This window comes from Scatophagus argus, chromosome 5 (assembly GCF_020382885.2).
Source record: "Scatophagus argus isolate fScaArg1 chromosome 5, fScaArg1.pri, whole genome shotgun sequence".
NCBI lineage: Eukaryota > Metazoa > Chordata > Actinopteri > Scatophagidae > Scatophagus > Scatophagus argus.
The window spans coordinates 15,898,316-15,915,281 of NC_058497.1; the positions used below are offsets into that span (position 1 = coordinate 15,898,316).

Below are 16,966 nucleotides of genomic sequence, written 5' to 3' on the forward strand. Positions count from 1 at the left end.
AAAACACCGACAGGCTGAGTTGTGAAGAGGGATACAGCGTAACCGCAGCATCCCGGTTTAATTCTGGTGTATGTCATACCTCTGGGTCTCTCTGTCCTCGTGACTGGAAATGGCACGTGAAAAATAAAAAACGAAGTGGCGAGCTCAGGGTTAACTATGGGGCATCCAAAAGGACGTTCTTGCTGTGTTTTGGGGTCACCAGTGATTTAAAGAGAAAGTTTAGGTAAGTTGAATATGTTGGTTTTCACCTCTTGCACATCCATCAAATGGGGAGTAGAAGTCTCTGAGGTAAAACAGAGGAAATATACAAACTGAGAAGAGCTGAAAGGAGTTACAGGTTGTGGCAATGAGCACATTTATCAGCTAGGCCTCCTCCCTGGAGTGTTTATCAGTCACTTATCATGCAGTTGTTCCTAAACTGTGGGTCAGGACTCTCCCACGGGGTCACAAAATGAAAGAGTCATGAGACGATCAACAGGGTAGGAAGACAGGAGAAAAAAAACATATTGCCACTGCATTTTCCAACATCTTAAATATTCAACTGAAACAGTCTGAGAAGGGGGAAAAAAGACACTCTTTGGCTGAACATACCACCAACATGTGATCTGAACTGCTTTTAAAAAAAACTCAGTTTGGCTTAAGTATGACTGTAGCTGTAGATATGGAAACAATGCACACCCACACCTTAAAACCTAATCTTTGTTTCAGTGGAGGCTGGTGATTAAGTACCCACAACAGCTGGCATGATAAGCAGAGACAACGGCCTCTGAAATCTTCCAAAGAAGCAGATGAAAGACATCAACTAAGAAGAAGATTCTGTTGCATGTTATCTATGTTCCTGGAAGGGAAAGGATTGTGCATATATGCATTAAATGAACCACACAAACAGATTATTCCTAGAATAGTTACACAGTTCGGGTGTCGGTCTTGTTCAGTGCACTCCACAGCTTCCTGCATCTCCCGCAGGCAGAATGAAAAGGAATACTCAGTTCGTTTCTCAAGCAAAGGGGTGATTAGGTTGCATTGCAAAGTGTACACAACCATGAGTGGTGGGTGTGGTGCACCCGAGTACACATACGAATAACTTACCACACAATTCATGCACACACACACACACTGACATTCATATACAAAGAGATTATTTCTGGAAGGAGGAACTGGCTGGCTCAAAACGAGCTGTTTTTAATTAACTTTCATTGAAACTAGAAAAGTTTGTTTAATTTGTTCATTCAGCTGTCTTCAGTTACATTGTCTTATCTCCTTCCTGTTCTGGCTACACCTTATGTGCTGCACCTGTTCCAAATTACGTTGGCAGTTGAGTTAGAAGATGTCGAAACAGCACCACCTAGTGCTGAAGTTAAGGACAAATCTTTTGCCACAATATACAGTATATAGACAAAAGTATTGGGAAATACTTCTTTATTATTGAATTCAGATGTGGTATGGGGCTGTTTTTCAGGGGTTGGGTTCAGCCCCTCACTTCCAGTGAGGGGAAATCTTAATGCTTAAGCATACCAAGACACATTGGACAATGCTATGCTTCCAACTTTGTGGCAACAGTGAGGGGAAGGCCCTTTTCTATTCCAGCATGACTGTGCCCCAGTGCACAAAGCAAAGTCCATACTGACATGGTTTCGTGTGAAGGAACTTGACTGTCATGACCTCAACCCCATCCAACACCTACTGCATGAATGGGCAAAAATTCCCACAGAAACTCTCCAAAATGTTGCGGAAACAGTGGAAGTTGTTACGGCTGCAAAGCTGTCTGTGCACTTAGAACGTGAGGTCAGTAAAGTCCCTGTTGGTTTATCGGTCAGTAGTCCCAATACTTTTGTCTATATAGTGTACCATGTTTGTGGTGGTTTCTTTTATGGTGTCAGGAACTTGTATTCATGTAACAAGACTCAGGTATTCGATTAGAGAGTGCATTGGAAGCTTGTGTATCCTGTAGCCAACAGTGGTGGAAAGTAAATAAGTAACTACTTTTGAGGTACTTTAATCAAGTCTCCAGTCTTTCAGCTCTTACTATTACTTCACTACTTCAGTTACAGTTAGTTACATTTCAGATTGTGATTGTGCATAAAAAATATGATATGAAAATACACTATCTCAGCTATAGCAGCAGTACAGCAGTAAAATGTGACTTACAGTACAAATGAACGCATCAGTGATAATAAAATGTCAGATTAGATCCTTTACTTAAGTAAAAGCTCCCATATTCAACATGTTATGAAAGCAAAAGTATAGTAATGGCAACAAAGTGTAATCAAAGTATTAAAAGTTCCCATATTACCACCTGTTATTTTTATATTACCGGTAACTTTTTACAGATGAATTAATATTTATGTGGTAAATTAACATTAATGATTGAGGCCCATTTTCATATACTGTTAGGTAGTTTAATCTTAAATAGTTTCATATATTTCACATGTGCAATTATAAACTGAACGGTGGATACTGACAGGTTTCATGTAGTGGATTTAAAAGTATATCTTTCTGTGCAGGAATACCAAAAAAATATATTGTTATTATTGACTGTGTACTGTTTTTGAACAAATGTACTTTGTGTGTTCTCCACCCCTTCAGATAGCTCTGATGAGACCTGCATATCATTTAAGACAAATCTCTGTAAGTCTCACTGCCTTGCGAGAATTATTTTATTGCACAACACAGCAGGAGCTTCACCAGTGAGCCTTCCCAGCCTGCTACTGCACAGCCACAGAGGGATAATCACACCTGCATGTGCCTGTGATACTGAACTTCTTATTGTCCTGCTGAGTTTGCTCCTGTTTCCTAATTCATTTATCTACTTAACCACACAATTAGCTTGAGGACACGTCCAATCACATCTACCTGCTCCAGATAAAACCTCACCCCATTGGCTCTGCCAGTGAGAAGGCGAGTGCAACTCGTTTGCATTTAGAGTGTGAGGGTGAGAGTTCAGGACCCTCGCTGACCTGGATTACCACAGGCTCCTGTTGCAATCTCATGAGCCACTAAATATAGCCTGTGCCTGGGATACTTTCTCCAGCGAAGGGCTAGGGTGACTTGCCCTAACCCAATCTGAGACTGTCTGGGATTAGTGTTCCGTTCTGGTGCAGGGATGCCAGCAGGGAAAGGACAAAGTGCAATATGACGAGTGCCATTTGTGAATGCGCGAATAATATCAGTCAGATTTCTTATTTTAGTCACTGGCTTCAAACCAACAGAAGCGACAAGAGGTTAAAACAGAGATTTGTGTTAAACATGACAAATGAAATGCGGGTGAAGTAAAGCTCAGTCAGTTTATTGGTTTATGGAAAATATATCACATCTATACATTTTTGAGATACCATCAGAAGTTAACAGTCCATTTACCATTTACTTCCCTACATCTGAATCAAAGCCAGCCAGTTAAAACACCTCAAGCAGAGCAATATTTATGCTTCATGATTTGAGGTAAGATACCTCAGCTAACCTGCTTCTTAAATGTGGCCAACAGTTCAAAATCCGAAACCAATCTCACATCTGAAGCTGAATTCTTTGCTACAAACTCGTTTCATCCCTGTATGAAAGTCCCATTCTAATAGCCCAAATGAAACACCCCAACACAAGTAGTGTCTGTGAATATACGCTATATGTATTTCTGTTGAGTAAAACAGCAAGCAGATTGAAGTTTGAATCACCAGACTACAAATCAGAAGATCGGACAACAACAAGAACGAGAAATGAGTGTAACATGAGTTGTAGCAGCAGCAACAGTGACATTTGGTTTCTTTTTTTCTTCTTTTTAATATCCACATGGTTTATACCAAAGTGCAAATATGGTTAACTGCATGTATCTTTATATGATATTATATTAAGTAGATTTATTATATTCTAATGACCTATGAGTCTTGCAAGAAGGTTGAGGCGTTTTTCGATTATTATGGCACATTTAAAAACCGAAGAGAAAACATGTCACAGGTCATTTACTACAACAATAGGCAATGCAAACTTTACGACACACTAATATATATTGATATATTTGGTGACCAAAGTTTGTCATCAATACATTAATATTTGAGAACACATTTATAAAGCATTACATCAATATTGTATCATCAGGATTATCTGTTTGCAGAACAAATGTATCAACTGCAGTCCTTTAAGTGTGTTTTTACAATAATCATCCTGAAGCAATACAACATACTACTGTCTCCAACCAGTGCTGCAGGCAATGCGGAGCCCACAACTCAAAACAAGACAATGTACCATCCCCAGGAAGGGGGGAAAAAAAACCCATCAGCACGTTTCAGTCTCTCGCTCTTGTCCGAACTCTTCAAGGTAAAAGAACGCTCGGCTCCGACAGAGCGCCAAAGAACACCCTACATCGCGACTATTTGCTCTTGCAATAATCAATAGTGACACAAATTTTACAGATATATAGCTAAATAGTAATGTATATACCTCCAGTGTGTACACAATCTGACCACTACCTCTGATGGTGTCAGAGCCTCCTTGTTGTGACAAGAGACCACCACAGAAAGGGTGCATGCAAGAAGAGTACTCAATTCAGTATTTAGAGAATCACCACTGGTGCAAGAGAGTCAATGTTCTTGTTTGAGTATTGGAAATAATTAAATAGCCAGCTTCTCTATACGAACTGTGGCATGGGTTCCTATCCCTCTGCCTTTTCAGTGTTGCTCTTTCCTCTAAATTAATCAGGAGCTGGGTGACTCAGCATAATCTTGGTCTGTAGTATGGGGCTTCGGCCCACTTAAAGCTTGGTCCATTAACTTCTCTAGGGATTATTCTGTTGTGGCTTGCTAAACAGATACCTTAGAAGTAGTTGGATATACTGAAGCGCAAATTTCAAAATTTAACAGATAAATGATTTTGGGGGGAAGTTGGTTTATCGTTTTATAATTGTTGTTTTTGGTTTTTTTTGGTTCTTAAAGACAGTTATCTTAGGAGGACAAGCAACGTCGAGATAAATTTCAGTACTCTCTTCACTTGGCGGTCATCATCTGGACAAACTCTGTAAGAAGGAAAGAAAACTGCTTAAATGACAGATGCAAGCAGTGAGATTTTGGCAGAAGTTTGAAATGGTTTAAAACTGAAGGTTATGTTGTATCTGACATTTGTCCTGATTTCTGTCTCTGCAACATGGCAAAAAAATGTGATCCTCGTTCTAATACCATTTTAGTAAAAATACAAATACGGTGTCGTATTGAAAACATAACAAGTTGCAAAGAGGAAAAAGCTCAAAAGCAGTTACGGGGTCGTAACTCATGGGTCACTCCAGACAAAAAGAATATCTTACCCTCGTAGTTGACCTGACCGTCGCCATCGATGTCCGCCTCACGGATCATTTCATCCACCTCCTCGTCGGTGAGCTTCTCTCCTAAGTTGGTCATGACGTGCCGTAGCTCCGCTGCGCTGATGTAGCCATTACCGTCCTGCAGGTGGCAACAGAACAACTCGTTATTGTATTATTTATTTGTCATTTTACATAGCATGAAGTATTAGTTCAGCATTTATTCGTTTACTATTACTATTCACCTGTAGTTAGCTGTAGTTGCAATGCTAAACATTTGCATGTTAACATGCTAAAGAAGATTGTTCAGCTACCTTTAAATGGACCCAGGCGTTGGTCAAAGCAAAACAGTACAGTCTCAATATCATTTTAAACAATCTCTCTCTCTCTCTAAAAACATACAGGAATTTATTTCATAAGGGTGTCAACATGTTTCGTATTTTTGGTGGCTTTCCAGCACAACATTACAATGGATATACATGAACGGATCTGTCACTAATTTTGTCTCATGGTGCTAGTTAATATTCTTGGACTACTCAGTCCTAACGTACCTTGTCAAAGACCCTGAAGGCTTCTCTGATCTCCTCCTCACTGTCTGTATCTTTCATCTTCCTGGCCATCATGGTCAGAAACTCAGGAAAGTCAATTGTACCATTACCTACACCATCATATGCACAGAAAGAGGTTGGATTAACTGTGTTATTATGGCTATGAAGTAATTTAACTAAAAAAACTGAGGATATCAATACAAGAGAAGTTAGCACTTTCTTGGCCACAACATCGACTGTGTCCAATCCAAAGCAGAGCCCAACCTATGCAACTGCACTGCCGATACTACGAGCAAATTTTAACTTATCTCAGTTTACAGGCAGTTAAAGATGTCATGACGGTAAATTAAAGTCAAGTGGTCGTACTGATAGCCTAAATACCTCTAAAATGCACATACTGGTGAAACTTTGATGTAATTTTCCTTTAGAGAGAACATTTGACAAGAAGATGACCCTTATAATTGTAGTAATTTAAAGTTTAAATGAGTGTAATTTTCTCATGCGTTGGTGCTTTTCGCCCTCACCATCGGCATCCACCTCATTGATCATGTCCTGCAGTTCAGCCTCAGTGGGGTTCTGTCCCAGAGAGCGCATCACAGTGCCGAGTTCCTTGGTAGTGATTGTACCATCACCGTCCTTGTCAAACAGCGAGAACGCCTCCTTGAACTCTGCATTTACAGAAATAACACTGTTAGTATGCTCACCTCAATAGAGACACTTCATAGAGACATAGAGACACTTCATTCATTCGTCTTTCAAATAGTCTGAAAAGAAAAAAAACATTCTGAGCATTCACAGGATCTGTGCATCTTTGAATTCAATCCTAGGGGAATCAATAAGATTTTATTGACCCAAATTCCATTTCTGATTCTGTTTATCAGTGTAATTCTTAACCTCTAATTCAATTCATATTCATATCATAGCTAATTCAATTCCTTTACAGACTCCTGATCAGTTTTCTGCGTGACACAGAATACTCAAGATAATCCACAGACCTTGTTGTAACTATTTTCTCTTTCTGTATTACCAATTAACTAGTTAGGAGAATAAGACCATAATCAGGACCAGACCTGAACCACCACATCATGTCCTTACAGACCCCTGGTTCCTTTAGACTCTCAGACACCTTAGTTTCTCAGGTTTGGTGTTAAATTAAGGAGCTGCTAAGACAAACACGGTTAAGGCAAGCACTCACCAGCAATCTGCTCCTCAGTCAGCTGATCAGCCTGTTAATAAAAGGATACACAGTGATAAAACATTAACAGTCCATAATAAAATTTTTATTTGGGGCTGCCCTGTTAACCATTTCCTTTATCACATAATGGATTTAGGACAGACCTACAACTCTATACAGATGAAGTATATCGAGATGGTAAAATTGATTTTGGAGAGTTGAAACTCCAGGTGAGCTTATCTCACTGGATATAGTGAACACATAATAATAGTCATCTATGAGTAGCGCTGCAACTAACGATTAATCGTTTAGTCCAGAAAATTCCACGATGAACAGGCAATAACTAACTGAATGCCAAAGCTTCACAAGTCACTTTTAATTGTAGACTGTAGTGTGTTTCAAACAGTCTTTTCTCAACTAATTTCATGGCATCAGCTCAATGCAAAACAGGACAACTCACAGTGGAGGTGAAGCTGAAGGAAAAGAGAAGTACATGTTAAAAAACAACAAGGTGACTTTAATCTTTTGTTCTTAATTCTGGTGTATTCAGTGCAAGTACTGACCACCTCTTTTCATTTCTGCTTTTAATGTCATGACTGGGAGACAAAATATAAATAAATGCTTGACTTAACTTGTTCCAACCAATTTGGGAATGATTACATTTTTTTCGACCACTGTAATCCCCCATCAGCACGGCAGTTTTGCTCACTGTGTAGACAGAAACTAAAAACTTTTAACAGCCCCCTTCCACCCCTACAAAGGGTGAGTGTTTGATATGTGAAGATTTGGTGGATTTGATATGACCACAACGATTACAGAGATGAAAGCTTTGGGTAGACCTAATGAGGAGCACCTGCAGCACACTCCACTGAGTAAACAACCTACACAGATCAGCGCCAATGCAAATGTACTCAAAGCAAACTAATTCAAAACAGACTGTGGTATTATCGGACAGCTGGATTTAGATACTGCCAATGACCCAGCTAAAGACTATCCTTACACATGCAAAGCAATGAAAAACATTGTTTAAAATCTCGTCTAACCTCTCTGTACATTGTTATCTTATCTTATCATATCTTATCAGAGGTCAGAAACATGTGTATTTTTTATATTATTTAATATTTTCATTACACTTACATTTTTAAAACACACAACTATTTCAAATTTGTGTAGCAATGCTATCCATATCAGCTGCTCTTACATGTTTGACCACTTTTACTTGAAACAGAGCATGAATAAGTTTCCAGTTATGCACCCAAACTACTCTTCAACTTCATTTGAAACGTCATTCTGCCATCCTCATGAGGTCTTACCAGGCCTGGCTAAGTCAGTCAACATGCCCACTTTAGGCTGAGAAAGCGATGAGGGACGGGTATAAATACTCCACAGCCCGAAATACACATGCCTGCTATAATTAGTGAGACACGAACAGGGTCGCCAATGTAGCACACTGAATATCACCGCAGCTAACCACCTCTTTGAATCTATTTTACTGAACAGATGTAAAGCTCAGCTTATTATCATAAACCAGCCCCTGCACCAACTGTTGCTTGACAGTGTTTCCAGCTCCTGTATGTAGTCCTTCATATTGTCAGGATATGATTTTCAGATGACTTGGAAACAACTGGCATGATCAGGCTTAACAAGAAAGCAAATATTGCATGCAGTAAAACCTACAATCCTACAAGAATATAGTCTTGATATCAGGTAAATGATTAAGATAAGAGGATAAACCTTTGTTTTCAAAAAGCCACATCTCATTTAAGCACAAACCAATGCTGGAATCAAGCGATTAAATTAACAGCTATGAATAAAATAAACAAAAATCTTGTGTTCATTCTGTCCACGTGCTCTTGAACCTCAGGTTGATAAACGAGTTCCTAACAATCTCTTGTCTTTTTCTTTTTTTTTTTAAAAGCAAAGAGATAGGAGCTAACATTCCTGTAGCTCAAGGTGATGGTAACACCATGTGTTCTTCGAGTCAATTTCAATGAGTCACCATGTTGGTTGGGGGGAGGAAGAAGGAGGGGGTAAAAAAAAAAAAGGGGGGGGGGAGCAAGACAGACTGCAGAGTATCCATGCTGTCCACTGCCAACCAATTTGGAGGTGCTGAAGCAAGCAGTGTCTGGATCAGAGCACAGCACAATTCAGTTGAGTGTTAGAGGATTTGTACGGCCGCAGTGGAAGGCACTCAGCAAAACAGCACTGTTGCCTTTCAATTCATCCGTACGCAAGAACTCACATCACATATTATGTTGGGCACAAAGAAATTGCATGGGCTGCAGTCAAAATTCTGTGTCTCCAAAATGTGATTGATATTGCTGGATTGCCAAACTTTCCTTACTTGGCAATCTAAATGATCCATCACTGATCCCTCACAATACAGAGAAGAACAGTAGCAAAAGACAACAGATGAGACACAAAGGCAGCATCTTGTTTTGTTTTTCTGTATATATACTTTGCTAGCATTTCGGTGGGTGCACTGCGGGTCCTGACAGCCTTACTGCACCAAGCATAGTGTGGTTCAATGAGGGGGAAGGGAGGTGCGGAAGAAGGGGTGGCAAAGGGATCATTCAGCTGGAGCAGAATACGGTTCAACGTTGTGGCGCAATACGTAACGGAGAAGATGCTCGTCAAGGTGGCCTGGCAAGAACGCACACAGAACAAAACGTTGCGACGACACCTTCATGCCATAACACAAACACATGCTGCTAACTGTGAGCAGTGCACTGCTACATGTGAGCAGCATTCTTATGTAATCGCGATTGGTGGCGATTGCAACCTTTTTTTTTCGCTTGTTGCGCATGTCACACTACAGCCATAACACCCTGCTGATATGCCCTGCATAAGGAACTGCCCATGTTGCAGCAACTTGTCATATGGGATTTCAGAATGGTTGTTAGCAACACAGTTAGCCAGAGTTTTGATGACTGTCTTACGAGATTAACGAGGTGGGTTTCAAGATCACGTTTACACCGCGCGATCTATTTTTACACTGCAACCCCTTCTTCACCACCACCACCACCACCACGCCCACTCTCGAATCAAAGAAAAACGATAAAACAAAAAACGCTGCAAACCTTCATCGGGACAGGGAGGGTAAACAACAGCATTAGCGAACACTTGAGGAAATCAGCTAACCTAAATTGCTGATGTGAATGACATTACTGAAGGAAACTGACCGCCTGCTCCCTTTTCACACAACGACGTGTAACGACGTTAGGCTGCGCAGATGCCACACGCTAATAAAGAAAATATTTTCACCGTGTCGGCGTTTTTCTCATTAACGACTACATACACAGAGATCCACCGATCAACGCTGACAAACCGTGTAATTTAGGGTAACGTTATATACCCGTCCGACGCGGGATTTCTGCGGTGTCTAGTTAGCAAAAATCCTTATCATCGCATAGGATATCATATAAGCTCTACTTGGTGTATATTATTTAGATACCACAGCAAAGCAGAGTGCGATCGATGCTAGCTGTACCAAGCTAACGCTAGCTAGGAGTGCTCCTCATAATAACGAAAGCAAGCCTGTACTCACCATTGTCCCGTAGACTTTTCAGGCTCCGTCAAGATGATAAAACGACCACCGTCGGGTTTTGTATTCAGCGGATTTGGGAGGCAATTACTCCAATGAAGTACGGTAACGATATTAAAGTTTATTCGTATGTGATTCAGAAAACCTGCTCAGACTGTGCTCCGATGCTGCACCACGGTGCCTGCGTGCTCTGCCTCGCACTGTATCCCTCCTCCACCTTGGGCCCTCCCACTCAAAGCGTTGCCAAATACTGAACCCTGCACATATGAATGTGTTTTAAATGTTGTATATATATTCCTCATTCATCACTGAATGCCACTCTAGTTGACACATAATAAAAAGCAATACCACAGTCCTCGCTGTTCTATATAAACAAAGCGCGCAAAGATACCACCCAAATCCGATCTGGAGAAGATTAACAATGTGTAATATACTCTACATGGACAAAAGTATTGGGGCAGTTATCATTACACCAACATGGACTTCAATAACATCGTATTCTGAATACATAGTTTCAGAATACATAGACAGTTTTGCAGCTATAGCAGCTTCCACTCTTCTGAGAAGGCTTTCCACAAGAGTTTCTGAGGGAATTTTTGCCCATTCATGCAGCAGAGCATTTGTGAGGTCAGACACTGATGGCTTGCAATCTCCATTCCAGTTCACCCCAAAGGTGTTTGATAGGGTTGAGGTCAACTCATCCCACCATGTCTTTAAGGACCTTGCTTTATGCACTGGGCCGCAGTGATGCTGGAATAGAAAAGGGCCTTCCCCTCACTGTTGCCACAAAGTTGGAAGCATAGCATTGTCCAAAATGTCTTGGTATGCTTAAGCATTAAGATTAAGAGCCCATCCCAACCCCTGAAAAACAGTCATAAAGAGGTGTGTCTGGATACTTTTGTCTATTTATTTAGCCCTTCTGTCATTTTTTTAAAAAAAAAATACTCCCACATGTAATTTTTTGAAGCTGTGCCCTATCAAACCACGCTAGTTGTGACAGTTTTGCAAATTTTCTTCACTCTTGATTTACCCATTTTCCCCCAATAAAGTATTTCTGATTCTGATTGTGATTCTCCATGTTAATGTGTATAGAAGCAGAGCTCTCCCAGCATGATTGCTGAGGAGGGCCTCTGCTCGTGAAGATATCTGTCATTTTACAGCATTTGGAAGAATCTTCCTCCAAAGATTTTCTCCTATAATTGTGCTTCCCCTGAGCTGGGGCCCAATTTGCCCAACTACTATACATTTGGCCTCAACTTGCAGTTATCGTATCACTAACCCCCTTATTTTTATTATTATTATTGTTATTATTATTTGGTACTTATCACCACAGTCATATGCATTTTTAAATGATGAAGTCACGACTGGTTGTTTCGGAACAGATATTTTTTACAGGTGCTACATTCAAACTCTGTTGCTTTGTTGAAAAAAAAAATAACAAAAAAAATAACAATATTGGATTACTATGATTATTATTAAAATTATTAGTAGCAGCAGTGGTAGTAGAGGTAGTACTTGTGTTAGTAATATATTATTACTGGACCAGCAGCAGTTTTCTATACACCACACAAACATTGCCTTCATAACAAATGGATGATGAACAAAGGCATATATGTATGGGAGGCAAGAAGGCTTGATTGTAGGTTTGATTTTATTGCTTTGTACAGTGTTACATTTTTTCATACTGTACTGCAGTGATTTGCTTCCTTATGTGAGCAATAACGCACTCCAACAGAGGGAGACATTGCTCTAGTATTCCCTTCCTACAGTGGCACAAGTTTTGCATCGGATATGAGACAGTACGAGAAAATATTCAGTAATTTGTGGCCTATAATAAACACAGATAACTAGACTCATTTATGCCCACTTATGATAGACCACAAGTAATATTCAGCATTTTGTTTATTTCCAGTCTTAGTGCAAACTGCAGATAAAATGGATATCAAAGGAAGTGATCACATCAGTGAGCACTAAGGATAAACAAATGTTTGAATGGAAATTCCAAGGTCATTTTAATGGCATAGTGTTGTTTTAGAAAGGTGCATACTGATGGTGGTCATCCCACCCATCCCATGAAGGAATATCATAATGAGAATCTCATGTGGGTTTCACAGCAATCATCAGTTTAAGATGTTTGTTTTCCTTAAAATATCTGATGGATGAAGTCACCATGAGCCTGATGCAGTTTTAAATTTAGTCTGCTTATCTCACAAGAGCTGCTTGATTGAATGAAACTTATAGCTCTTGATGCGGGGTGTTTGTAGAAAATAAACATAACACACTCCTGGGACAGACTTCAAATATTTAACTGACAGGGATTCGTATCAAAGTCAGGGGCACCTGAACATTTACATGGCGTACGTCGCATCATGTGCCAACAGCTTCTTGACAACGTGTTTGGCTGGGTTGAGCGGAAACTAAGTCTACATACCCATGAGGTTGAAGCAGATGTACTTGCAGAGTATCAGTTCATCTGGGGCAGAAAACTCCTCCTTCCTTCCTTGCGCATCGGAGGGACAGCGGTGGAAGTGGTCTCCAGCTTCAGCTACCTGGGCGTCCACATAACGGATGACCTCACCTGAAGCAGCAACACTTCCTGCCTGATCAGGAAGGCAAACCAGCGCCTCTAATTTCTCAGGAGCCTGAGGCATGCCGGAGTGGGGAGCTCAATCCTGATATCATTCTACAGATGTGTGGTGGAGAGCATCACCGCGTGGCACAGCAGCTGCTCTGCGGCAGTGAAGAAGGCTCCACAGAGGGTGGTGAAAGCTGCACAGAAGCCTCTCCATCACCACAGACATTTACACCTCCAGACGCAGGAAAAGGGCCTCCTGCATCATGAAGGAGCTCAGCCACGCCTTACACCAACTGTTTGCCCCTCTCCCCTCAGGTACCAGGCTGCGGAGCATTAAGTGCAGGCCTACCAGACTGAGGAACAGCCTCTTCCCATAAGCTGTGAGAATGCTGAACTGTGGAGGACCCCTTTAGCCCCTGCTGCTACCCCATACAACCCCCCCCCCCCTTATCTAGTTCTTCTTCGTCAATGTTTCCATTGCAGAGTGTTTTCACATGAGCTTCTTCACAAAGGCATTTGCCGATAGCACTGGGAACAAAGAAATGCCACGCGATGCTGTGACCACAGCTGCCAACACCTTGTGTCTGCAGTCTATGCAAAGCAAAAGTAGAAAGTAAAAGTAAGTAAGTCCATCCCATATGAGAAACACTTGAAGTTGGAGATCATCTAGTAGAGATAACATCAGGACTCGAGTCTGACTTGAGCTCTAATTCTAAGGACTTGTGATTTGACTCAGACTTGAGCACTGTGGACTTGGACTTGTTTTTTGCTTTCTTCTCAACAGATTTATTTCTCTATTTTCTGGACCATAATGTATGATTTTGTTGGCGTGGCTTCTGAGAACTACTATTTGGCCATTGGTCAAAGGATCAGGCTTGAATCGAGGAGCACAACTCAGAGTCCAGCACAATTCAGTAAAAGTTATGAACAATTTAATGTCAAATGGCAAGCAGGCAATAATAAATTGCTTGCATTGTGACACAGAATGACATAGTTCCCCTTGTGAAGTACCGGAGGTTGTGGTTTACGTCCTTCCCTTGTTTTGGTTTGATAAATTAATGACCGGATTGGGTTCAGTTTAGTAAGAACTGACCCAGGAGATGGAAATCTATTGATGTTAGTGACCTTTACCTGTTGTCCACATATGACAAAAAAAATCTGGGCTGTTAAAGTAATTTACACGTTGTTTTGTTTTTGTTTCATTTTGTGAGGACGGCATTCTTGTTACAAAGCGTTAGAGTTACTTAGCTTTCACACATCCAATAATTTACTCCTGCTTCCTCTTCAAAATTGAAAATAGAATAGAACAATGTTATACTTACTAATGTGTCATTTCCTTTCCTGTCTGGGCATTACATGCCGCACATCCTCTCTAATCTTCCTGTCATTTCCCATGCTCTCTCCTCTTTCTAATTTAAGAGGGGAATAGTTTAAAATATAGCACCCCCAAGAGAAAAGACTTTATTTTTCAAGATGTTCATGAGGTCAGTTTGGTGTCACAGTATGTGTTAGCAGTGATCTGTATCGTCTGTGACCAGGGCCTGGATGCATTTACACACTGTGATGTATGTACTGTATGCCCTCAATAAGTCAGCAGTAAATGTTAGAAATCCATCAGGTGTTTAGCCTAGCACCATAGTACTATAGATGTCATACTATGGCTGATTGGTGGGTCACTTTTGTCCAGGCTGACATATCTCAGCAAATATTTAATGAATTAAACGATTTACCATTAAATTTCAAAATTAACAGTAGCGTCACTGGTGAACCCATAACTAACCCATAATGTAGAACCACCACTGGGTCAAAATTTTGATTGATCCTATTATTTGGTTTATCACCAAATAGTGCCTAAACTTCCATCAGCCTCAGCTACACTTTGCATTACACGTTAAATGTCATGGTGTGATGCTGACATAAGCATTTTGCTTAAAACGCAAACAAGTGTGCTTAAATACAGCTTGCTTTAGACTTGTCTTAATTTCCACAGACTTTACCATTCAGTGCTTTGTTGTCGTGTAAGTCCAACAAAACAAAAGTGTGATGAATATCTTACATATGTACACAGAGTTTTATACAAGTGCTACAGTAGCAAGTAACTAATTAAATAAATACAATTTTAGGTCACTTGTGATAATAAGTCATACTCAGTTACATTTAAAGTGGTAGATTATTTCCTGCATGCTAAGATGACTCTTGCTATATTATATTGAGTTCAAGCATATCCCACGACTGAAACAAGAACATGCAGAGAAAAAGAAGGACAATGAGGGAATACATGCATGGGATATAAAAAGATTTATTGTATTTATTGTTGTATGTTCAACCTTAGGAAACGAAAAAGGTCATCAGGAAATCTATTTCAATGTCATAAATCCCTTCACACTATTAGTTAGCACATACGGAAGTTGTTGTAAAAAGGAAATTGGTCTGGATTCAGTGTTTCCTCAGTTTCCACAGTGACACTGTGCGTAAAGATAGCGGATATAACTGGAAGGCCATAAACTGATTCTCAGAGATGAGGCTGGTTTTGTTTTTATCTTGGAGACATGTTTGTCCTCTATAGGGTCTGGCGTCATATTGATTTGGATGGATTGTACTCGAGTTTCAAACATCTCTCCCTTTGTGGGCCACTGTCCAGTAATATTTCTTCATATGTCCTGTCTACTACTCATATGTTTCTTCAGTATTCTCTCTAAGCCAGGAAAACGGTACTAATCACAAAATGAAAGTCTATTCTCTTTTATGATCGCTGTTTTTGTTTTCATCGATCATGTAGCGGTTCCTAGCAGTAATCCCAGGTCGCCCCTTGACTCACCAGTTTTGGAAACTGCAGTTCCCACAAGTTATCATTGAACTGTGGGGAGTGACATTCCTGTTAGCTCTATTCTGAAAAGAAAATTTCATAATATGTTTAAAATGGGTGAAAATTATCCAAGTTTACAGTTAATTGGCCTTTTTTCTGTATTTGGAAATGTGACTTTCAAACATGGTCAGAAAAACATGCATTCATGCCGAAACACCAGCCAGTGAAGCAGTATTTCATCATGTTCAAGGCAAGTCTTGTCTAGTAGAACTTAATGTTCCACTTTCATTCATCGCTTCATGAATAGATAAGGGTAAGCAATAAACACAAGTTGTGTGGGCCATCAACTTTATTTTATTTTGACTACGGTACTTTTTTTTTCACGTAGTCCATAATGGCATGTAAAGTATTTGCACCCATCCCTAATGACTGCTAATATGTTTCTAAGAATGTCTGGAATTTTGTCTTTTTGAAACACACCCTTTTCATTGCACACATCCCAGTCTACAACATAAAAATGTGCTCCATGAGGAATGTCTGGCTCACAGGAATGGAAGAAAATGTGACATGAAGTGCCAGGAAAAAATAAACAACCGAACAAAAAAGATAAGGTCATCGAGACATACCACGTGATGTTTTGATAATCCTCTCCTTCCTGCCTTTTGATCATTCAGACTTACTGTAAGTAATCTTTCACTCCCACACAAGTAATGCATATCATCTGTTCATGTCCAAAAAGTAGGAAAGGAAATAAATAATTAAATCTTTTATTGAGTGCATACGAGGCGGCAAACACTGACGAGACAGACATTATGTGACTGTTCCAAGATACTCTTGAACTGATGATTGTTATACCACTTGATAAAACCACAATGACTGGCTAGACTCATTGTTATGTTGCAGACTAACAGTAACTGAACAGTCTACAAATGTAGATGTTTTCCTGTGCTTAGATTGGAAAGTAAGTCATAGGGCAGTAGTCTATGCTAACACCACCACCAGAGAAGACACTTCAGCCAGTCATTAACTGCAAAGGATTTA

At 40.2% G+C, this 16,966-nt stretch overlaps 1 protein-coding gene across 1 annotated transcript; it reads right to left on the minus strand.

Annotated features, from left to right (window-relative positions):
• Nucleotides 1-3,270: 3,270 nt before the first annotated feature.
• On the minus strand, nucleotides 3,271-10,757 carry calm3a (calmodulin 3a (phosphorylase kinase, delta)). The gene is made up of 6 exons (XM_046389182.1): nucleotides 10,548-10,757; nucleotides 7,022-7,052; nucleotides 6,351-6,494; nucleotides 5,830-5,936; nucleotides 5,285-5,420; nucleotides 3,271-4,999 (listed from the first exon to the last, which is right to left on the minus strand). The coding sequence occupies exons 1-6, from the start codon at nucleotides 10,548-10,550 to the stop codon at nucleotides 4,971-4,973; spliced, it is 450 nt and encodes a 149-aa protein (XP_046245138.1). The 5' UTR covers nucleotides 10,551-10,757; the 3' UTR covers nucleotides 3,271-4,970.
• Nucleotides 10,758-16,966: the final 6,209 nt, after the last annotated feature.

Bases quoted from the DNA above. Each gene is read 5' to 3' on its own strand.
- calm3a (XM_046389182.1), bottom strand. The intron at 6,495-7,021 runs GTGAGTGCTTGC...CTGTAAATGCAG, and splicing joins GACTGAGGAGCAGATTGCTG to AGTTCAAGGAGGCGTTCTCG. The intron at 5,421-5,829 runs GTACGTTAGGAC...TGCCACCTGCAG, and splicing joins CCTTCAGGGTCTTTGACAAG to GACGGTAATGGCTACATCAG.